Raw genomic sequence first — 24,253 nt, forward strand, 5'->3', positions numbered from 1 at the left:
AAACAAATATATTTAGCAATTAAATATGAAATAAATTCATACATTGTCTAAGTGTAGATTCATAAATAGTAAAACAAATTATTAACTGTGCATCATAATTTGAGGATAATAGCAAATGACCACACCTAGATAAAACACGTATGTCTGCAAGACGTCTGTTAAAGATCTGGAAAGCATCTGCTGTGTGCAAACATCTGGCAGACGTCTGTAAGATGTCAGTTTTACATACTTTCTAAATCAGAAACATCTTAAAGACATCTGATAGACGTCTATTTGACATCTGATAGGAAACGTCCTATAGACATATTGCAGAGTAAACAATCTAAAAAATACATCTGCGAGATGTACCTGTGCTATCAGGGCAAGTTATATATGAAGTTATATACGAATTTGTCCCTTTCTTCTCCTGTTTAGTTTGCAGCGGTGTGAAAAACGTTCAAGGCTTTTACTGCCCCCCGCTGGAGAGATAGACCTACTATATTTACATTTTCCACTATGGTAAAATATAATATTCTGCTCATATCTCAAAAAGAAAGCAAAAGAAAAAAGCTCTGTAAGATGGTGAATGCAAGTTTATGAAGAGTAACGGTATAAAACTGCCTTATATAAGAGCAAAAGCTTTTTATTTAAGGTAAACAAAGGAAATCTTGAAAAACAAATATATTTAGCAATTAAATATGAAATTCATTCATACATTGTCTCTAAGTGTAGATTCATAAATAGTAAAACAAATTATTAACTGTGCATCATAATTTGAGGATATAGCAAATGACCACAACCTAGATAAAACACGTATGTCTGCAAGATGTCTGTTAAAGATCTGGAAAGCATCTGCTGTGTGCAAACATCTGGCAGACGTCTATAAGATGTCAGTTTTACATCTTAAAGACATCTGATAGACGGCTATTTGACATCTGATAGGAAACGTCCTATAGACGTATTGCAGATGAGTGAACAATCTAAAAAATACATCTTGCAGATGTCAAAAATACATCTGCGAGATGTACCTGTGTTATCAGGGCAAGAACATTTCAAAATGAATGCAGTTTAACTTTTTTCAAAGAGCAGAAAATAAAGATGAATGACGTTCATTCACAGGCCAGTTTGCCATCAAAGGAAGACAGAGTGATGGCAAATGCTTGTAGAGCGCACATGGGAAAGCTGTAGTCCATGGAAAACACATCTTCTGCTACCCGGCCAAACTGCATCACGATGTAGTCCACTGGAGAGAGATATAATTAGAAATTGTAATATTTTCATGTGATATAGCAACTACAAATACAAATACAAAGATACAAAATAAGAAAAACAAAGATAACCTTTCACTCACCATTATCCGGATGAACAATTTGAAAGTTTTTCACAGATGCCTGAGTAACTCGGCCGTGGAAATTGAGCACATACGACTGAGTTTGCTCATTCCAGCTGGGTGATTTATTTACAAGGGTGACGAGATTCTCTTTGTTACCATTCTCATATCGGGTGAGCAGAGACTCCAGCTCCTGGGACATGCAAAAGAGATTTTATTTTCATTATACATTACCAGTCAAAAGTTTTTGAACTGTAAGATTTTAAATTTTTTTAAAGAAGTCTCTTCTGCTCACCAAGCAATGCATTTATTTGATCCAAAGTACAGCAAAAACAGTAAAAATCTGAAATATTTTTACTGTTAAAAATAACTGTTTTCTATTTTAATATATTTTAATATGTAATTTATTTCTGTGATCAAAGCTAAATTTTCAGCATCATTACTCCAGTCTTCAGTGTCACATGATCCTTCAGAAATCATTTTAATATTATGATTTTTAATATTATTATTATTAATTATCATCAATATTTAAATGATAAATAATCAATATATTTATTTTTGTAACCTTATACACTATACCATTCAAAAGCTTGGAGTCAGTATAATTTTTTTTAGGTAAAGAAATTATAGAAATGAATGCTTTAAATAGCAAGAATGCTTTAAATGGTTCAAAAGTGATGATAAAGACATTTATAATGTTACAAAATATTTTTATTTCAGATAAATTCTGTTCTTCTGAACTTCCTATTCATCAAAGAAACCTGAAAAAAATCTACTCAGCTGTTTTCAACATTATAATAATAATACATGTTTTTGAGCAGCAAATTAGAATATTAGAATGATTTGATGATGATCATATGACTGGAGTAATGTTGCTGAAAATTTAGCTTTAAAGTCACAGAAATAAATTACATTTTAAAATATATTCAAATAAAAAATATTTTAAATAGTAAAAATATTTCAGAATTTGACTGTTTTTGCTGTACTTTGGATCAAATAAATGCAGGCTTGGTGAGCAGAGGCAGCTTCTTTCATTAAAAACATAAAAAACCTTTTAATCTACCTTTAAATTGTAGAAATGTAATATTGAGATTGATGATCAACAAAAAAAAGGAAACAAGAATTCACAAAATATAGTAATACTCACATTTTTTGGTCTAATAACAACTCTCTCATCATTCTCATGCATACCAGGAATAATCACTGTCATTTTTCTAGGACCTTTGAAACCCAAAACATTTTTCTCCTGTGTAACAGTAAAGAAAAAAGTAGTTTTTGCAATCAAAACTGAATACATAAAAATACAGCAGAAATCTAAGAAAAAGAAGCACACAGTTTGCATCTTACATAACATATTGCTGCGAGCTCTTGTCGCAGTGTATCCGTTTCTTTAATGAATGGTTTCCTTTCTGGATTCTCGCCATTATCATACACAGTGAATTTAGTCCCCAAGACATTTGATCTGAGGAGACAAGTTATATATTCTGGCATGGGCAGAATTGCTAACAATATTTGTGATAAGACACTGTAATGGTACTGACCTTAGTTTGCCTATGTAGCTGTCAGTATCTCTGGATAAATCAGTAGGATCGATTGATATCAAATAATTTGACGTTTTGCATTTCTTCCTCTTTCTGCCAGCCATCAGAAAGACCTGCCCATCGAAACATCGGACAAGAGAACAATGATATGTTAAGCAATGAAAAAAGACATTATTTCTCATATTTTTCTTTGTTTACACTTTTGCTAACCCGTTTCCCATCTTCCTTTTCCATGTGGAGGTAATATGTGGGAAAGATGCCTTTCTCCACTCCCCTCCTGTCTCTGGTGATCCTGCACTGAATAGTCACATCTCTTGGAGCTGGACGCACGGCAAACTGTTCCAGATCCTCCAAAGACATCGGAGAGGACTAGACAAGTAAGATAAAACAAAGAATATCAGGGTTATTGTATTACAATGGCATTTTTACGACAGGGTTTTAGTGCCATGTTAAAAAATAAGAATAAAGAAGTAATATTTCAAGAAAAAAGTCAAAATTACAAGAATAATATAGAAATATTTTGAGAATAAAGTCAAAAATACGAGAATAATTGTGAAAATACGAGAATAATTGTGAGCTTTATTCTTGTAATTTCTAGACTTTATTCTCAAAATTTTGTCTTTATTCTTGTAATATCTAGACTTTATTCTTGTAATTACGGCATTATTCTTGAAATATTTTGACTTTATTCTCATAACTTCAACTTTATCCTCTAAATATTTTGACTTTATTCTTGTAATTTTGACTATAGTCTTGAAATTTTGACTTTATTCTTGAAGTATTTCGACTATTCTCATAATTTCGACTTTATTCTCGAAATATTTCAGCTTTATTCTTGTAATTTCTAGACTTTATTCTCAAAATTTTGTCTTTATTCTTGTAATATCTAGACTTTATTCTTGTAATTACGGCATTATTCTTGAAATATTTTGACTTTATTCTCATAACTTCAACTTTATCCTCTAAATATTTTGACTTTATTCTCTAAATATTTTGACTTTATTCTCTGAATATTTTGACTTTATTCTCATAACTTCAGGTTTATTCTCTAAATATTTCGACTTTATTCTTGTAATTTCTAGACTTTATTTTCGTAATTACATTATTCTCAAAATATTTTGACTTTATTCTTGTAATTTTTACTTTATTCTCTAAATACTTTGACTTTATTCTCATAACTTCAACTTTGTTCTCTAAATATTTTGACTTTATTCTTGTAATTTCGACTATATTCTTGAAATTTTGTCTTTATTCTTGAAGTATTTCAACTATTCTCATAAATTCGACTTTATTCTCTAAGTATTTCAACTTTGTTCTTGTAATTTCTAGACTTTATTTTCATAATTTTGACTTTACTCTCTAAATATTTCAACTTTATTCTTGACATTTTTTGACTTTATTCTCATAATTTTCACTTTTTTCAAAATATTTCGACTTTATTCTCGTAACTTCAACTTTATTCTCTAAATATTTCGACTTTATTCTTGTAATTTTGACTTTATTCTCTAAAAATTTCAACTTTATTCTTGTAACTTCAAGTTTATTCTCTACATATTTAGACTTTATTCTTGTAATTTTGACTTTATTCTCTAAATGTTGACTTTATTCTTGAAATATTTAGACTTTATTCTCATAATTTCGACTTTATTCTCAAAATATTTCAACTTCATTGTCGTAATTTTATTCTTAAAATATTTTGACTTTATTCTCATATTGCTTCGACTTTATTCTCTGAATTTTGTCTTTCTTCTTAAAATATTATGACTTTAATCTCATAATTTTAGATTTTTAAAAAAAAAAATTTGTGGAACTAAAACTCTGTCAGAATTGTATAAACAAACTAAAACCATAAAAAAATGTCATTTTCATTACTTAAAAACTTAAAATAAAAAAAAACTTAAGTTTAAGTACTAAAATAACAAAGTCTAAAACTAAGAATTAAAACGCAAAAATAAAAAACTACAGAGACATGCTAAACAAAAACTCCTAAAACTATTACTAAACTAATAAAAAATTACTAAAGCTTTCAAATGACAGAAAAGTGAAATACAAAAATAAAATCGAATTAAAAATGAACAAAAAGCACATCAATGATACTAAAATTATATATATTAATTTAGACAACACCTTACTTTTCCCATGTCCAAAGAATCACTGTCAGAGGAAGGCTCCTTATAGTTAGAGTTTAAAGAAGCAATACTGTCATCATTTTTTGCTCCTTTTTTAGACTTCTTTGGTGTTTTTTTAGCTTCCCTCTTCTTGTCTTCCTCCTTTTCCTCCTCTTTTTCTTCCTCACTATCACTGAGATGACATCTCGCTACAAAGACAAAAAACTAATATTAACAATCAAACGAAGCCCTCATTAAACAAAAAGGTTAATATAGAGACACATATTAAATAATTTTTATATCATGAGACTTTTATACTTGGTTTCAGCTGTTGTTTTTTCTTTGGTGTGGGAGGGACGGGGCTGTTTGTCCAGTCTTTTGTTTCATCCTCACACTCCGATTCAGGTTTTTTCTCTTCATTAATGTTGATTTCCACAACCGAATCAGTCTGGATTGCTGGAAAATACCAAGAGTTGGAATGTTAACAATGCCAGTGTCAGGTTACTTCCTATTTATGGATGAGGCACTGGGTTGTACTACAGGAAATGGCCTTTAACTTGTATCACGCTTAACAATGGAAACACATCTCCGGTACACTTACAAGGCTGTTCCTCTGTCTTCACTTTCTCCTTAGATTCGTTTGTCTTATCCTTCTTTTTCACTGCTTTTTTCTCTTTCCCTTCATTTTCCTCCACTTCTAATGCAGGTTTGGCCTCAAGTACTAAAATGTGCAATTCAACAAAATTACAGTAAAGCAAATACAAAAGTTATAACTGAAAAAAGTAAAAAACACTTACATTTTGCTTGCCCTTTTTTCACACCCTTTTTCTTAGTTTTCTTTCCATCTGTTTGGCCTTCTGTGTCTAAAGTGCATTTAGCGCTGTGCTGCGGGCTGATCTCTAGATCGATTTTCTTAGTGATGACCGGAACCGAATGAGTGAGCTCTTCTGAAGCCTCTTCTGTCCTGGATGAAATGGTCAGTTCTCCCAAACAAATCTCTTCAACCGTGTTTTCATAAATCTGCTCAGGTTGTGTGTCTGATAACAAACAGATAGGGTGTTATTTTCTGTAAAAACCTACAAAATGAAAATAATGACTCAACATATGTTAAACAACACAACAACTGTATGTTAAACTCCACTTCCAGACCAACAATTTACAAATAATTTACTCACCCCCTTGTCATCTAAGATGTTCATGTCTTTCTGTCTTCAGTCGTGAAGAAATTATGGTTTTTGAGGAAAACATTTCAGGATTTTTTTTATTGGTGCCGCGATTTTGAACTTCCAAAATGAAGTTTAAAATCAGCTTCAAATGGCTCTAAACGATCCCAGCCGAGGAAGAAGGGTCTTATCTAGCGAAACGATCTGTCATTTTTGTCAAAAAATAAAAATTTGCATACTTTTTAAGCACAAAAGCTTGTGTAGCACAGGCTCTGGGATGCGCGTCAACAATGCTACGAATTAGTAATGGGTCGTTCTTGAACGATTCTTTCATTTCGAACGAAACTTTAATGTGACTCGGGAAGAATGAGTCGTCTCGGGGAGTGATTCGTTCAGTCGCGCATGCGCAACATCCTATTAGTTTCCAGTCTTTGGGTTTTTCGTGTAGTTCGTTCATCTTATGGGGCTGTCACGTGATCGAACATGAACGTGAACAAACGACTCAAACCCGCAAACTTGTCAGATAAGAGGTGAGGTGAGCTAATCATAGACTAAAGACCCAGGTAAACAATGCATTAATCTTTTCTGTTTCTTATAGCATTATAGTTTTTTCTTGTTTGTAGTGTGATCAACATTTGTGTAAGCAGTAGATGTGTTAGGGAAGTAACACGTAACATTTTAATTATATTTTGCTAAAATGAACGAAATGACTCGAAAAAAGATTCATTCATTTTGCTGAACGAGACTCAAAGGTCCGAGTCGGTAAAATGATCCGAACTTCCCATCACTACTACAAATCATGTCTAAGTTCATCGTCTGTGTACTGCTACTGGGAGTATGGCGAAAAACATCTTATTTTCTCCTACAACTTGAGAGGAGGACATCGTTGTACCTTTTTGATTGTAAACAGCGTTTACAAACTTATTTGCACTTTCTTAGTCTTAGTCCCAGACCCTGTGCTGCACAAGCTTTTGTGCTTAAAAAGTATTAAAAATTTTATTTTCTGAAAAAAATTACTGATCGTTTCGCTAGATAAGACCATTCTTCCTGGACTGGGATCATTTAGAGCCCTTTGAAGCTGCATTTTTGCATTTCAAAATCGGGGCACCAATGAAGTCCATTATATGGAGAAAAATCCTGAAATGCTTTCCTCCAAACCATAATTTCTGAAGACAGAAAGACATGAACATCTTGAATGACAAGGGGGTGAATAAATTGTTTGTGAATTGTTGTTCTGGAAGTGGACTTCTCCTTTAACAATGAGGTTTACAAACCACTGAGGGAAATGTTGCTCTGAGATTGGCTTATCAATAAAGCCGTATCGTCAGACTCAGCTTTCTGTTTGCGTGTCTTCGGACGAATGTCATGATTCGCTGTGATCATCCGGGCATCTGCCCTTTTTCTTTGTTGTTTCTTGATTAAAAGCGAACGCTGTGAGAGTTGACATGACTGCTGTTAAACATTAGATACATATACTAAAGTTCATCTACCTAGAACCATTACTATAAATACATATCCTCAAAACATAAGAAGATCTAGAAAATCTAGACAGTGCGTTTAAGCATGACATTAACCGTGACAATAATGTCAAAGGTTAAACCTACATGTTATTGAGCAAATATTTAACAAACTGATAACTAAGTGATTAATCAAAAGACACTAATTTTTGAGACACTTACCTGATTGTCCAGCTTCTGTTGTCTGACCTCTGTGTCCTCCATTTCTTTTGTTGGAAATAATCCACAATGTTATTATTGTCATAAACTCACCAGCCAGAATACATGCTCAAGTCAACTATCAAATGAAACCGATGTCTCATTGTCCCTGTTTGTCTCTGCAGCTCCATATGCATCCCCACCTGCATGCAACAGAAGCTAAAGAAGATTACAGAGGATAAAGTTCTTACACTCAACACTCCACTAAGATGCCATGTACAATTGATCCTTCATCATTGCTGACATCAGACACTATTTCATGGATGAAAACAGCACCAGTGTCACAATATGAAGATATTGGTAGTATAATAGCAGAGCTATTGTACATGTCTGGACCTTACAGTCAAAATAAGCATTTTATCCAAGTCATTTATGCAAGACTTGTTTATTCAGGCACTTGTGGGAAGAAAACATCCTAAATACACTTATGTTTATTTTATTACACTTTATCTATTCATGTCTGTAGACTTCAATGACAGTTCAGTTCAAAAGTTTATTCTTTGATTTTTCAGTATTTTTGTGAAGTTAAATCATTGCCAACATCTTTTCACACTGAGGAGAACTGAGGGACTCATATACAACTATTACAGAAGGTTCAAACGCTCACTGATGCTTCAGAAGGGAACACGATGCATTAAGAGCCGGGGGGGTGAAAACTTTTTGAATTCGAAAATCAGGGTAGATTTAACTTGTTTTGTGTTCTGGGAAGCATGTATGTATCTTCTGTAGCTTCTGAAGGGCAGTACTAAATGAGAAAAATATGATATTTAGCCAAAATAAGAAAAATGTACATATCTTCATTCTGTTCAAAAGTTTACACCCCTATATTCACCTCTTAATGAATCGTTAGTGAGTGTTTGGAAAGGGTTCAAATACCCAAAGCTGCTGAAAAACCAAAGAATTTGTGGAAGGATTTTTCTGAAGAACAGCGGGCAGTTTAACTGTTCAGGACAAACAAGGGACTCACTAAACAAAACAAAACAAAACAAAACAAAAACACAGCTGTGGATTATTCAGGTATCAACACAGTATTAAGAATCAAGTGTGTGTAAACTTTTGAACTGGGTCATTTTTATAAATTCAACTATTATTTTCTCTTGTGGACTATATGTAAATGCTTTTATGTGAAATATCTTATTCAGGTCAGTACTAAATAAAAATAACATGCATTTTGTATGAACATCTTGGTAAAATAATTAACATTTTGCAGATACTGCAAGGTGTGTGTAAACTTTTGACCTCAACTAGTATCTTTAAAGACGGTTTTCTCTAAACAAGTTTTTTTCTCATACACTGAGCCAGGAATCTTCACTCAAGTATTGGTGTTCATTAATGTATCATTCGCATCATTTGCAAATGATTTTACTCCTAAAAACAAGGTAATTTTTGTTTTTCAGGCTATTAACAGATTCCTGATTTATGGAGTTATAAAAAGAAATATCCAAAACTCCCTCTCTAAAAACTTTAACTCTAATATGGAAATAAAATGAAACCAGGATTTTAAATCTTTATTCAATGTTGCAAAATACTTAGACTAGTCTTACAAGTTGGTCATCTTTTTTTTTTTTTTTCTTTACATCCTGTTATAACTTGCCGGGTTACCAGTGTTGTGCTTGTTACTCAGAAATGTAATATATTACTCATTACTAGTTCCTCCATACAAAGTAATATTATTACTTAACTTATTACTCCCAGCCAACAGTAGTTTCCCCAAAAATTGGTAATTGCATAATTTTTGCAGCCTATGAATCCATGAAAGTTACACATAAATGAAGAGTCCAACTGGCTCAAACTGATGTCAAGACAACATTTTCTGTTATTTAATAAAGCATGAACAAGCATGATCTACAACAGTTTTTGCCATACTTTCTCCCTACAAAACTAAAATAATGGCTGTATTATTATTTCGACAAATCTAGCTTGCTGCGTCGGTGACATCACGTGCGTACACGCATGATGATTATGAAAATTGATCTACAAAATCCAATTTAGACATTGACTTCACTATGTGTGATATATTCTGTTATTTTTCTCATTTTAAACAACACAGAATATATAGGAAATGTATTAATTTTATCTGCAAAATATTCATAAATGTCCATTTCGTTCAACATTACAGAAATTATATAATTTCTTTGTGACTTTAATTACCTAATTATGACACTCAGATTTGCGAAACTGTATAATTTGTTTAATGTTACTACATCTGTACCTTATATATATATATTTATATATATATAGTTGTCTTTCTGTATTATTTCTTTTATTCATAGTCATCCAATGTTGTATTTAATTGCTGTAGTTACTCTTGTTTACTAAAAAATGTACAAAATAAATACTATGAAAATGAATAGGCATAACAGAATTTTGGAATTTCAAAATCACTGACAAAAATAGTAACTAGTAACTAGCCATTTTTTGGTAAATGTAATATTACTACTTAAATTTTATTAGTAATTAGTTACACTACTAGTATCTGAGAAATAAATATTATTACTGTAATGCGTTACTAGTAACTAGTTACTGCCCAACACTATATATGTGACCCTGGACCACAAAACCAGTCTTAAGTTGCTAGAGTTTATTTGTAGCAATAGCCAAAAATACATTGTATGGGTCAACATTATTGATTTTTCTTTTATGCCAAAAATCATTAGGAAATTAAGTAAAGATCATGTTCCATTAAGATATTTTGTAAAATTCCTACTGTAAATGCATGAAAACCTAATTTTTGATTAGTAATATGCATTGTTATGAACATTATTTGAAGAACTTTAAAGGTGATTTTCTCAATATTTAGATTTTTTTGCACCCTCAGATTCCTGATTTTTAAATAGTTGTATCTCGGCCAAATATTGTCCCATCCTAACAAACATACATCAATGAAAAGCTTATTTATTCAGCTATCATATGATGTATAAAGCTCAATTTTGAAAAAATGACCCTTACGACTGGTTTTGTGATCCAGGGTCACATATGTTATCGGATATGTATAAAGTTGAATCCAAAAAAAAAAAAAAAAAAAAAAAGGCTAGTTGGTCAGACTAGTTCTAAACAGAGACTAGTTTATGCAACTTCCCCAGATTTCAGGAAATAATTACAAAATAATCCATATTTAATTAGCTAAATTCTCATTTGCATATTTACAAATATAATTTCAGAAAAATTGTAATACAAAACAACAACGGACCATACAGAAATGCTTAAATCGGTGCGCGATTTAAGCATTTCACAGCACAGATCGTGAAAGCAGACTGCAGTTTCTGTAATTCATTATAACAAACAAATTGTAGAGAATGTGAATAATAAATTCAGTATGCAGTGTAGAGAGCTTCATTAATTAAAATGCGAGTTTGCAAAAGTGAAATTGAATTTATACAACAGTCTTATCCAGTTTTGATTTTATACAAAAGTTAATATTAAGTGACTTACATTTTAGGGACACTGTTGTCTGATTGTGCTATATTTCGTCAAAAATAATTCCAAACACAGTCACAGCTGTTTCGTTCATGAATGAATCTACGTTTTTGAATCGACTGAATGAACGATTCAGTCACAAAGATTCGACTTGATGCCACCTACTTGTGGTTTTAGTATCATTTTTAAAATATAAATTGAGTCACTTAAATCGTTTAACATTTCTATATTCAAACCTTTATATTTAAAACATTAATCTCACAACACTGTTATTATGATATGCATTAATGCCACCTCTGAAACTTGTCAAAATCTGTAAATACACTGTGTGCAGAATTATTAGGCATGTTGATATTCTGGTCATATTTTTTTTTACAAACACATTTTACCAATTCCAAACCACATCGGTCTTAATAACTACTTTTAATTTTGTATTTAATCATTTATATGTGATATATAATTGTCCATGAAGGCTGGAAGTGAAAAACTTCTTATATTCAGGTGTGCATAATTATTAGGCATGTTTTCTTTTACAGATAAAATGAGCCAAAGAAGATATTTAACCCAGACTGAAAAATTTATCTTCCAAAATCTGGCAGTAAGTTTTGGGAGTTCATTTTAGTCCGTCTCTGCAAGTCAGACTTTTCAGGAGTTCATGTTTAGTCTCCTATCCTGAAAAGTCTGACTTGCAGAGACGGACTAAAATGAACTCCCAAAACTTACTGCCAAATTTTGGAAGATAAATTTTTGAATCAGAGGTACAAGAGAATGTGACGCTTGTCCTTCAAGAGTCACTCTCAACTTATCTGTCTATAAAGCCTATAAAAAAAAAAAACGGTCTTCATGTATTTCACAACACGTCAGCTTGTTGTTCTTATTAAGTCAGGGGCATTTTTTAGGATTTTTTACCAAGCAAAGTCTCTGAGAACCTGACACATTGTACTTCTGAAGACTCCAGGTAGGTTGCAGTTCTGGAAAATGGTGGCGCTGGAGACTAAACGGTTCCTGATGGTGTCACACCTAATTCTTCACCTTAATTCCTAATTCTTTTGCAGTTAACATGCATCTTTTCTTCTCCACCTGTTTATTCTGACCATGCAGACTCAACAAGCATTTCGCTGTCCAATGGTCAAGCCTTAACGTTGCAAATTCTTGTAATGCATTAGTATTGCATTCTTCTCATGGGCATTTAATAATTTGGACTTTTCAGTCTGGGTTAAATCTCTTTTTTGGCTCATTTTATCTGTAAAAGAAAACATGCCTAATAATTATGCACACCTGAATATAAGGAGTTTTTCACTTCCAGCCTTCACAGACAATTATATATCACATATAAATTATTAAATACAAAATTAACAGTAGTTATTAAGACTGATGTGGTTTGGAATTGGTAAAATGTGTTTGGAAAAAAAATATGACCAGAATATAAACATGCCTAATAATTCCGCACACAGTGTATTCCTTAATGCCACATTTGTGCTCTTCTGGTGAATTGTTGTTGCTGATTTCATTTGTCTGGTAACTTATTCTTCCTGAAGGTATTTTAAAGTTGGATTCAAAATTTTGAAAAAAATGACACATTTGATAAAGTTAGAAAATATCGCTTTATAATTGGAAGGTTAGTTTCTGTCATTTCTGTTATTATAAAGGGTTTTATAATTAAACATAACTGAAAGGACATCTAAACTACCATTATTACATGACCCCCACCCACCCAGCTAGAGTCCTCCCAGTGAATTTTGTCCATTTCCACCACTGATTATAGATTAGTTAAAATGTTTACCATGTCCACCTGTAGTATCTTGCTTTCAGCAAATACATTTTCGTTTTTCGTTACTAGGAAAAGATAATCAGTACATTGCTGTGTTGCAAAACCTAGTGACCCTACATGTTTGTTTTTAGCAAGCATAACATGAACAGAATAACTACCAGTACCCTAGATGGCAGTATCTCACCTCAGCTTGTTTGTATATTCACAGCTGAAGGAAAAGGAAACTGATCACGTTACTCGCACACGCTCAATAATGTTTTGACGTATTTTTAATCATTCGAATCTGTTTATCTGTACGTTTAAAATATGATCTAAAGTGACACTTCAGGAATATCACAATGCATTAAAGGACGGATGGGATGAAGGTACGAATTTTACTTCATTTTTGACGTTCGTATGAGCTTATTAAATTGCGCTACCTGAAATACAACCTGGAAACAGCACTGTTACAGTAAGTATCATACCAATAAACTTATATTCTAGCTATTCTCTTGAGTAAGAAGCGTTGTGACGGATGACAACAAGTTATTGAAGTAAAACCTACTAACGTTAAACTAAAGCCAAAGTGTTTCTCCACACAGGTTTGCTAAAAATAACATGTTAAGTTTCAATACGTTTACAGGGGTAAATTACATTATTGACCACAGAATTGACCAATAGTCATGATTAATGGCTGTTTAGAGGAAGAGGAGGGGCAGATGATTCATCATAAGGGTTAAAAGACCAAGTCAGGAGATATCTGTCCCCTAGATACTCGAATCAACAATTAGTGATGTTTTGGAGAGTAGACAGCAGCAGGTCTGAGGAATCTGTTGATTTCTCCCTTTATGGATTTTTGAAAATATTTGCTTTCAAGTTATGGAAAAACAAAGATAGAAAAGACCAAATCATGTAAGTTTAAAAAAAAAAAAACTTGGGAAAACATGCATGACAAGGGATGTTTGTTGTTGTGGTTGATGACTCATGTTGCAGTGACTTTTCCCCACAGATGTCCATTGTGTCGTGTTACCTCTGGTAGGATGATCAAAAGTCAAGAGCAAGATGTAAGATCTCGTTTTTTATTCTTTCCAGTCTGTCTGTGATATGCATGACTGATTGCACTAAAGCAATGAGATCTTAAGGGTTGAAGTCATTCAGATATTGAGACATAGCAGATTACGAAACATGGCTGATTTGACACGAGAGGTTATGCTGTTGATAACAATGGATCGCAGGATTGTCTTTTTAAAGGTATAAAATGGCATAAATGTTTGATGTTTGCATTTTTAGTATTGAAAATGTTTCTCTGAATTTCAAAGGAATTCATTGCTGTGAGAGTTCAAGATCCTCGTGTTCAAAACGAAGGGTCGTGGAACTCATATGTGGACTTCAAAATTTTCCTTCATGTGAGTATTTTTGCCGCAAGGACTAAGATTAAAAGATTGCAATCTAATAATGTGACTCTTTTCAAGTTCCAGAGGCTTTTTTAACTATTTCTTCAGACAAAAAAAAAAAAAAAAAAAAATATATATATATATATATATTTTTTTTTTTTTAAAAAAGAAGACTCTTCTGCTCACCAAGCCCGCATTTCTTTGAGCCAAAATACAGCAAAAGCAGTAATATTCTGAAATATTTGTACTATTTAAAGTACTATTTTTCTATTTGAATATATTTTAAAATGTAATTTATTTCTGAGCAACGCTACATTTTCAGTATCATTACTCCAGTCTTCAGTGTCACATGATCCTTCAGAAATCATTTTAATATGCTGATTTGCTGTTCAAGAATGTATTATTATTATTATTATTATTAATAATAATAATAATATTTAAAACAGTTCAGTACTTTTTTCAGGATGAATAGAAAGATCCAAAGATCAGCATTTATCTAAACAAAAGGTTTTGTAACATTATACACTATACCATTCAAAAGCTTTGAGTCAGTAATTTGAGTAATTTTATTTTATTTATTTATTTATTAATTTTATGATGTTCTTCTGAACTTTCTATTCATCAACGAAACCTGAAAAAAATCTACTCAGATCTTTTCAACATCATAATAATAATAATAATAATAATAAATGTTTTTGGAGCAGCAAATCAGAATATCAGAATGATTTCTGAAGGATCATGTGACTGGAATAATGCTGCTAAACATTCAGCTTTGAAATCACAGGAATAAATTACATTTTAAATTATATTCAAATAGAAACCAGTTATTTTAAATAGTAAAAATATTTCAAAATTGTGCTGTTTTTGCTGTACTTTAGATCAAATAAATGCAGACTTCGTGAGCAGAAAAGACTTTTTAAAAAATATATTAAAAATCTAACTGTTCAAAAACTTTTGACATCAAAAACCACCTTCATTGGTTATAGTATTGGTGTTGATTAAATCACAGCCATGCCCTCATACCATTATTACTTTATGGGGGTTTCCTTGCTACATGAGGTTTTTTTTTTCTTTAGTTTGTTGGTTCCTTTTAATGAACATAGTTTATGTGTATATTGATATCTAGAATGCAGGGTGGGCTGTGTCAGATTTACATAATGCAATTTAATGCACAAATGAGACTGCTTAATTTTAAACTTGCATGAAACTTCTGTAAGTGATAAGTAAGTAGATATTGACTCTTTTAATAGTTTTTCTTCTTAAGTCGTTCAACACTTGTTTTCATCTGCCCTTGCTATCTGATCTAAATTTGGTTACTTACTTGGTTTCTGCCATCAGACAAACAGCAAAGCATTCACTGCCAAAACATCCTGTGTGAGGCGGCGATACAGCGAGTTTGTGTGGTTGAAGAAAAAACTGCAAAAGAATGCTGGCCTGGTGTAAGTTCCTTTGCACAAACAAATGAATGTATAGATACATATATGTCTCAGCCAATGGGTGAAAACTTTTGCACAGAATGACGATGTGTACATGTTTCTTATTTTGCCTAAATATCATATTTATTTTCATTTAGTACTGCTCAGAAGCTACAGAAAATACAGGTTTCCCAGAAGACAAAATAAGCTAAATTTACCCAAATTCAAAAAGTTTTCACCCCCCGGCTTTGTGTTTTCTTCTGGAGCATCAGTGAGCATTTGAAACTTCTGTAATAGTTGCATTTGAGTCCCTCAGTTGTCCTCAGTGTAAAAAGATGGATCTCAAAATCATACAGTCATTGTTGGAAAGGATTCAAATACACAAAAATGGCGAAAAACCAAAGAATTTATGGGAGCTAAAGGATTATTCTGAAGAACAGCAGGCATTTTTATAAAAGCATTTTTATAAATTCAACTATTATTTTCTCTTGTGGACTATATGTAAATGTCTTTTATGTGAAATATCGTATTGAGGTTTTAAAAAAAAAAAAAAATATGCATTTTGTATGATCCCTCTTATTTTGGTAAAATAACATTTTACAGATTCTACAAGGTGTATGTAAACGTTTGACTTCAACTATATATATATATATATATATATATATACATACACACATATACACATATACATATATATATATATATATATACATATATATATATACACACACACACACGCATATATATATATATATATATACACATACATACATACATATACACATATACACACATACTGATAATTTACTGCAAGTAACATTATCAATTTGTCATGCAGTAGGGACTTTTTCTGCATTTTTTTTTTAATATATATTCCATCATTTTTTAAATCTTTTTAGTTACCCATAATACATTGCTTGCTGTATTTTTCACAGGCCTGTTCCTGATCTGCCCAAAAAGTCTTTATTCTCATTTATTAATGATGACTTCATTGAAAGGAGGAGAAAAGGTCTTCAGAGCTTCTTGGACAAGTCAGTTCTACTGTTTTATTTCTAAAATAGTACTGAAATGTTCATCCATTTCAGTGTTCCTGAAATTAACTGCTTTTGTTTTCCTATACAGAGTGCTGCACATGACAGTATGCCTGTCAGATAGCCAGCTCCATCTTTTCCTGCAGACTCAGCTTCCTGTCAAGCACATTGAGGACTGTGTGCAGGGTCACACCCCTTACACTGTGACAGAAGCCATTCTGACTTATGCTTCCTCTAACCGTGGATGGGTGCAGGAGGAAGGGGCCGGAGCCCAAGAGTTATGGCCTACCCCTGTTCCATATGAATCCGTAGAGAGGTAAAAAGCCGTCGCAAAAATGGAAATTCTGTCATTAACCCCTCACTTTCATGTCGTTCCAAAACCGTAAAAGCTTTGTTCATCTTCAGAACACAAATTAAGATATTTTTGATGAAATGAGAGCTTTTTGACCCTGTATAGACAGCACACAAGTACCACGTTCAAGGCCCTGAAAGGTAGTAAGGACACCGATAAAACAGCCCATGTGACATCAATGGTTCAACCTTAATTTTCTGAAGCTATGAGGATACTTTTGTGCACAAAGAAAGGCTTTGACGCACCTTTACAAGAGCACCATGATTTATTTTCTTTGCGCACAAAAGAAAAGGGTCAGAAAGCTCTCGGATTTCATCAAAATATCTTAACTTGTGTTCTGAAGATGACTGAAGGTCTTACATAGGGCTGGGTGATAAATCAATAAAGATAATTATCGCACAATATGAATTTCCTCTAAATCGAACAAGAGTTCGATATAGTGTTTATGCGGCAAAGTTGGAACAAAAGAGCACTACTAAGACCGTTTATCCACTCGGATCAAAGTTCGAACTGTGGCACAGCGCGATCTTACTAGAGCAGATGCGTTCACTCGCTCATGAGACTTGGTAACTAAACAACGCCAGTGTGAAGAGCTTGAATTCAGTAAAGAACACAGTTGACTCGATTTAAGGTCAGATGAAACAGCGGACAAACAGGAGAAACACTGTGCGCAACGATACAGTCAGAAGGCTTTTTAACCTACAAATTGCCGTCATTTACCATATATTTACTATAGTAGCAATAACTGCACAGTGGTATTATGTCAGAAATGTGGGTATATTTGTGTCAAATTGTATTATATTAATGTAGACATGTATTGAAGGAGTAATGGAATATAATTACAGTATTTTTTTGTAATTAAGCTATAGCGTTTGTGCTACTGTTTTTCATACAAATACTTAGGAACCATATTACATTTTTACCATGGTATTGAGGTGCTATATTTATGGTTTTAATTGTTATTATCATAATCTGTGGATGATACTATGAAAGAGCAATGGTTAATTAAAAAAACAAAACTCAAACAGTTAGAATAATTACATTTCACCATATAAAAATGAGGTTGCTACAATTTTTACAAATATTACTGACTTTGATAATGAACATAAATGTACATCTGCATCCTAACGCAAGCTACTATCAAATGTGTATTTCTAAGAGACAATTTTTTTTATATTAATTATTAATAATATTACCAGGTAACAGAAACCTGTTTCTTGATTTGAAACAATATTACTCATTAAAATACACTACCATTCAAAAGTTTGGGGTCAGTAAGACTTGTAATAGTCTTTAAAGAAGTCTCTTATGCTCATCAAGGCTGCATTTATTTGATTAAAAATATAGAAAAAAAAACAGTAATATTGCAAAATGTTTTTACAGTATAAAATAATGTTTTTTTATTTTAACATACTTTAAAATAGAATTTATTCCTGTGATGAAAAGCTGAAGCAGTCTTAAGTGTCACATGATCCTTCAGAAATCATTCTAATATGCGGATTTATTATTAGAATGATCAATGTTGGATAATATCAACAGTTTTTTTTTTTTTTCAGGATTCTTTCATGAATAACAAGTTTAAAAAGTACAGTGTTTATTCAAAATATAAATATTTTATAACAATGTAAATTATTTATTATTAACTTTTAATAAACGTTTAATTATTAACTTAATACATCCTTGGTGAATAAAAGTATTAATTTCTTAAAAAAAAAAAAAAAAGAAACAATAAATGTACTGACCCCAAACTTTTGAATGGTAGTGTATGTAAAACTAAGAATTTATTTTTCTATTAAGATATTTATTTTAAGGAAAAATGACTTTAAAAATCATGAAAAATTAAAAAAAACATGAAGCGTTTGTCATGTTCTGACCATGAAGAATAGTTTAAAGCCACATTTAACAGTCTGGTTTTTACAGCTTTCACCCTGTAGCAAAAATCTGCCTTTAAACTTGAAAGAAATGAAAATTTGACATTTATCGTGATCATTTTTTGGCCATATTGCCCAGCCCTAGTCTTACAGGTTTGGAACGACATGAGGGTGAGTAATTAATACAATTTTCAATTTTGGGTGAGTTAACCCTTTAACCCTTACCTTCTCCTCATAATATACATCTCTTTACAGCCCTGCTCCTCACCTTCCTTCATTACAAAGTCCGGGAGCCACAGTCAGTGGACCTCTGACCGAACTTACAGATGTTTCAGACTCAGAGTCAAGGCTGAGTGATGCAGAACAGACTGGACTTGACCTAAACCAGGGTACTGACCATGAGGAGCTGCCTCAAGAGGAAGAGAGTTACATTAAACTAGTCGTTGAAGTCCACCCGAACCTTGTTGTTTCTGTAGAAACTGAGGAAGAGGATGGAAACGTTGGATCAGATGAAACACAAAGGCTTGATAAGGATACCAAAGATCTACAAGACTATGATTGTGAATGTCTTGCTCCACAGACAGAAGACAAGCTTCAGCAAGGAGAAGCAAGCAATGAAGAAGAAACGTCTGTTGGCGAAGACGCAGTTGATGTTTCCTCAGTAGATAAGACTCTTGATGATATCAATGAAGAGAAGAAGGGAAGTCAAGATGTTGAACTTGAACAGGATATCACTGCAAGACAAACCCCTGATAAGGTTTTTCATGAAGAAGATCTAGAAATAAGGATCCGAAATAATGAAGTTCATATGGATCTCAGTGCCGTTAGTGCTGAGAAGGTACTTGAAAACACAGATGTTGCACTCCATGGTTCTTGTGAGCAGAACACACCTGAAGACGAAGATAAAGCTGAGATAACAGAGGAACATGCAACCCAGGAGAATGGAGTCAGTGATGAAGACACTGCTGTTCAGGAAGAGCCTATGAATGAGAATGAGGTGCATGTTGGGGAAGTGAACAAGCTCAATGCAAAACATCTTCAGCCTGGCAGTGCCGTTTTGATACTTGAGGGAAATGAGGAAGTGATGAGCACACAAATGGCCCCTGTGACTGTCAGTAACCACAATGCTGATAATGCTGATGTCAACACGCTTGTTTTACAAGCGTTAGAGATTGATTCAATGCACTGTCACGAGACAGACAGTCATGCAATCATCACTTCCCATCAACCAGATACTAACTAATTCCCAATGTTAGATTCCCTCTTTCCCAGTCAACATCCAAGGCGTTTTTCTACTGTCATTTCAAAATGAGTGTATGTAACTGTAAAGGGAAGAACACATCTCTACTTTTTCTGCATTGATCCACTTTTGACGTGTTCAGTTACAGAGTGTTTACAGAAGATACACTGAATGATTAGACCAGGGTGTAGTTTTTCCCTACAAACAATGTGAACAGAGATAATGCACTGACAAATGTGTCATTTGGGATTGTGAGCAAATTACACAAGCAATGAATAGTTATCAATCCATGGTAGTGGGCAAAAAAGCAGGGCGGATCACTATAGCACCTTGATTCTAATTTTCACACTTCTTAACCAAATGCATGATTTTAGCAACAGGAATTACCCAATGATATGTTGCTAGTCTATTTTAACATTTTAAAAACCAGATTTTAACTGACTTGTCACTTGATAAGGCACTTCCTCTTTTTTTCTCCCAACTGTAAAAACATGTTGCTCTCACGTTTGCTCTACTGGAACTTTGGGTAATTTAAGGGGATAGTTCACTCCAAAATGAAATTATATCAACATTTATTCACCCTCACATTCTCCCAAACCTGAGTAAATGATGAGTTTTCATTTTGGGGTGAACAGTCCTTTTAATATAATTGGTATATTTAGTATCAGACTGTTAAGAGTAATAATTTTTTAATATTTTAAAGTTTTTTAGTTTCCTTGTACTTTATTTATGGTCAAAACACTAATTTCCATTCAAAGGCTTTATGAGCTATGGAAAATAACCTAAATTTGTAAGAAATTACAGTGCACATGAAAGAATTATGACATATTTTATTTTCCCCATCCCGATTTAATGTTGCACCAGGTCAAGTAAGCTGCTCGTTGACTGTTCTTCTATATTCTGCTGTGATGTTGTGTTACAGTGGCTGTTTGTAATACTAATATGGGAACAGAAACATACTCAAAAGGGAATTGCTTGTTAAATAACAGTAAAGGGTACTTCTTTATTTTTAGATAAGGTGATCTCTTATCACACACAGGTGTTATTTTTTCAAAATTAGACTAGGAAGATAATTATGAACGCACATTTAGAGCATCCTTTATTTTTTATTTTTTGTTGTTTTTGAAGGATTTAAGTTAAGGTTACATTTTTAACAGTAAGTTGTGAAGAGTATAAGAACATCTCACTTGGCTTTTTTTATGTTCATTTGAAAGAGCCTGCATTGTACATGAGTGCCAGAGCAGGTGTTTGTCACTGTATGTATGTTTGGACTCACCGATGTGCTTACTAACAGTAAACCAATAAAGAATAAGAGGTTGAAATGAAACACTGTGTCCACTGATTCACCTGAGAGAACATGGTGGAAGCCATGAGTGCGTTGACTATACCAGCTAATAGCAGTATATTAACTGAGCAAATAAGTTAAACATGCCACTGGATTCCTAAGCCATCTTCAAGAAATGGCTTAAAATGCATCTTTGCCATCTACACTTGATCCTCTAACACCAGCACTCTCTGTACTATTTCTATTCTTTCTACTTGTTTTCTTTTTATTTATTAAAAAAAACGTAACCTTCTAACGCTTGCACACTCTATTTCTATTTTATCTACTAGTTTTCTTTTATTTATTAAAAAAAACTTGACTCTCTTAACATTTGCACTCTATTCCTATTTTATCTACTTATTTTCATTTTATGAAAATACTTGATCCTCTAACACTTGCACTCTATTCTATTTCTATTCTAACTACTTTTCTTTTTATTTATTAAAAAACTTGACTTTCTAACACTTGTAATTATTCTGTTTCTATTTTATCTACTACTTTTTATTTATAAAAACCCTGACCCTCTAACACTTGCACTCTATTCTATTTCTATTCTAACTACTTGTTTTCTTTTTATTTATTTAAATAACTTGACTTTCTAACACTTGCACGCTTTTCTATTTGTATTTTATCTACTAGTTTTCTTTTTATTTATTAAAAAACCTGACCCTCGAACACTTGCAGTCTATTCTATTTCTATTCTAATTACTTGTTTTATTTTTTTTATTTAAAAAACTTGACCTTTTAACACTTGTAATCTATTCTGTTTCTATTTTATCTACTTCTTTTCTTTTTATTTATAAAAAACCCCTGACCCTCTAACACTTGCACTCTATTCTATTTCTATTCTAACTACTTTTTTTAAAAAAAAAAACCTGACCCTCTAAAACTTGCACACTCTATTCTAACTGTTTTTTTTTATTAAAAACCTTGATCTTCCAACACTAGCATTCTCTGTTCTATTTCTATCCTAACTATTTGTTTTCTTTTATTTATTATAAAATTTGACCCTCTAACACTTACACACTCTATTTCTATTTTATCTACTTATTTTTATTTTATGAAAAAAAACTTGATCCTCTAACACTTGTACTCTATTCTATTACTATTTTATCTACTTGTTTCTTTTTATTTATTAAAAAACTTGACCCTCTAACACATGCATACTTTTCTATTTCTATTTTATCTATTTGTTTTCTTTTTATTTATGAAAAACTCGACTCTAACACTTGCACACTCTATTCTATTTCTATTCTAACTACTTGTTTTCTTTTTTATTAAAAACTTTATATTTTAACACTAGCACTCTCTGTTCTGTTTCTATTTGTTTTTTTTTTATTAAAAACTTTATCTTTTAACACTAGCACTCTCCATTCTATTTCTATTGTATTTATTTTCTTTTTTTTTAATTAAAGAAACTTGACCCTCTAACACTTGCACTCTCTATTTTATTTCTATTTTATCTTCTTGTTTTATTTATTAAAAAAAACTACACCAACACTTGCATTCTCTATTCTATTTCTATTTCTATTTTCATCGAATTGGATATAGTAATCTGTGTCATTTTATTTCAGAAACATTGTTAGATTGATGTCCTTTTGTCAGAATTGCTGGTAATATAATTAATGATCATTGGTGTTAAATATTTTTTGGTAATTTTTACAATATATTCTTTTCAAAATGATTAACACTATAATCAGTTTCTTATATATCAATCCAATAATAAGTTATGCAGTCACAGTTATGACAACAGTATTGCCACAAGATGGAGACATGGTATCAAACTAGGGAAAGGGAAAGTCAATTGTTCTGCCATTTATGATACGTTTTCCAATACTTTTTCATTCATTTTGTCTTTTATATAAACTCATACGATCAAATAAAATTAATTATTTCCTTTTATTTGTATCTCATACAATCATATTTTCTAAAATATGTACTCCCATAATATAAAGGCATCTATAAAATTAAAGATGTTTTTCCCCCCAAAATAAAATAACTATTATAAATCATTTTTATTTCTACTGTACAACTACTTGGTATTTGGTTACAATGTATTTTTATACCCACTTACAATAGCTCATAATGAAAGTTTCCTGTTACACAGTCTTACCTTTACACATCAACAACATAACGTTTTAGTAATCTAGTGTGGTTTTCTGGGACACTGCATTCAGTATTTGAACTATGCTCTTCCCAGTGTAGAAAAAAACAGTGCTTTTAATATGTCGATGTGATCTAATCCATTGACAAACAGTGCTGAGTTCAAGGCTGAGTCGACTGACCTCATTTTAACTGTGACATCGGCAGGCGGGGTTGTGTGGCTGGCAGCAGGGGACTGCAGCCGGAATCACGGTATAGTCGGCCGATGATATCTTATCTGTGGCGATGTCCCATAGCAGAGCCTCCCTCTCTCTCTCCACTTCCTTCAGGACAGATCTGTACTCCTCACTCTCAGGGTTCAAAGGGGTCTCCTCCGCCTCTTCCTGTGAGAGGTCAAATATCAGAGGGGGGTCGTGATACTGCGGTTGTCCACTTTCTCCACCGCATGCCACTGATCCACCTGAGAGAGCACAACATATCACATATCACAACCATTATACCAAACAATACTAGCATAGTA

The 24,253-nt window shown here is 32.4% G+C and overlaps 3 protein-coding genes across 9 annotated transcripts in view; 1 reads left to right on the plus strand and 2 right to left on the minus strand.

Annotated features, from left to right (window-relative positions):
- Positions 1-23,947, minus strand: si:dkey-220f10.4 (tubby protein homolog). Of its 2 annotated transcripts, none has more exons than XM_051125023.1 (13): positions 23,916-23,947; positions 7,801-7,844; positions 7,396-7,552; positions 5,756-5,995; positions 5,560-5,679; positions 5,277-5,414; positions 4,983-5,167; positions 3,061-3,219; positions 2,851-2,963; positions 2,657-2,771; positions 2,457-2,555; positions 1,331-1,502; positions 1-1,222 (listed from the first exon to the last, which is right to left on the minus strand). In XM_051125023.1, exons 2-13 carry the CDS (start codon positions 7,840-7,842, stop codon positions 1,089-1,091), a joined length of 1,674 nt encoding a protein of 557 aa, XP_050980980.1. In that variant the 5' UTR covers positions 7,843-7,844; positions 23,916-23,947; the 3' UTR covers positions 1-1,088. The 2 variants fall into 2 exon arrangements, with proteins under 2 accessions (XP_050980980.1, XP_050980979.1); XM_051125022.1 differs by lacking the exon at positions 23,916-23,947 and adding an exon at positions 7,891-7,970.
- The window catches only part of arsg (arylsulfatase G), a 27,407-nt gene continuing 10,680 nt past the window's right edge, over positions 7,527-24,253 (minus strand). For 2 of the 4 annotated variants that reach the window (XM_051125029.1, XM_051125030.1), the window contains one exon: positions 23,615-24,193. In XM_051125029.1, the coding sequence (XP_050980986.1) occupies positions 23,922-24,193 (272 nt within the window). In that variant the 3' untranslated portion in view covers positions 23,615-23,921. Of the gene's footprint in view, positions 7,553-7,800; positions 7,845-7,893; positions 7,980-23,614; positions 24,194-24,253 lie in introns of those variants that run through there. The other 2 variants (XR_007828887.1, XM_051125031.1) reach the window with 2 other exon arrangements.
- Positions 13,223-21,627, plus strand: snx11 (sorting nexin 11). Of its 3 annotated transcripts, none has more exons than XM_051125025.1 (7): positions 13,223-13,389; positions 14,013-14,067; positions 14,323-14,409; positions 15,736-15,836; positions 16,748-16,843; positions 16,935-17,159; positions 19,322-21,627. In XM_051125025.1, exons 2-7 carry the CDS (start codon positions 14,044-14,046, stop codon positions 20,307-20,309), a joined length of 1,521 nt encoding a protein of 506 aa, XP_050980982.1. In that variant the 5' UTR covers positions 13,223-13,389; positions 14,013-14,043; the 3' UTR covers positions 20,310-21,627. The 3 variants fall into 3 exon arrangements, with proteins under 3 accessions (XP_050980982.1, XP_050980983.1, XP_050980981.1); XM_051125026.1 differs by having other exon boundaries at positions 13,228-13,475; XM_051125024.1 differs by lacking the exon at positions 13,223-13,389 and adding an exon at positions 13,484-13,915.

The sequence above is a fragment of the Labeo rohita genome, chromosome 12 (assembly GCF_022985175.1).
Source record: "Labeo rohita strain BAU-BD-2019 chromosome 12, IGBB_LRoh.1.0, whole genome shotgun sequence".
NCBI classification, from domain to species: Eukaryota; Metazoa; Chordata; class Actinopteri; order Cypriniformes; family Cyprinidae; genus Labeo; species Labeo rohita.

Coding starts and splice junctions, on each gene's coding strand:
- si:dkey-220f10.4 (XM_051125023.1), bottom strand. CDS start 7,842: ATGGAGGACACAGAGGTCAGACAACAGAAGCTGGACAATCAG. Junction 5,996..7,395: donor GAGCAACATTTCCCTCAGTG/GTTTGTAAACCT, acceptor GTTTGTTATCAG/ACACACAACCTGAGCAGATT. Junction 5,680..5,755: donor GAAAAAAGGGCAAGCAAAAT/GTAAGTGTTTTT, acceptor TGCACATTTTAG/TACTTGAGGCCAAACCTGCA.
- snx11 (XM_051125024.1), top strand. CDS start 13,797: ATGTTTTGGAGAGTAGACAGCAGCAGGTCTGAGGAATCTGTTGATTTC. Junction 14,410..15,735: donor ACTTCAAAATTTTCCTTCAT/GTGAGTATTTTT, acceptor TTCTGCCATCAG/ACAAACAGCAAAGCATTCAC. Junction 17,160..19,321: donor CCATATGAATCCGTAGAGAG/GTAAAAAGCCGT, acceptor ATCTCTTTACAG/CCCTGCTCCTCACCTTCCTT.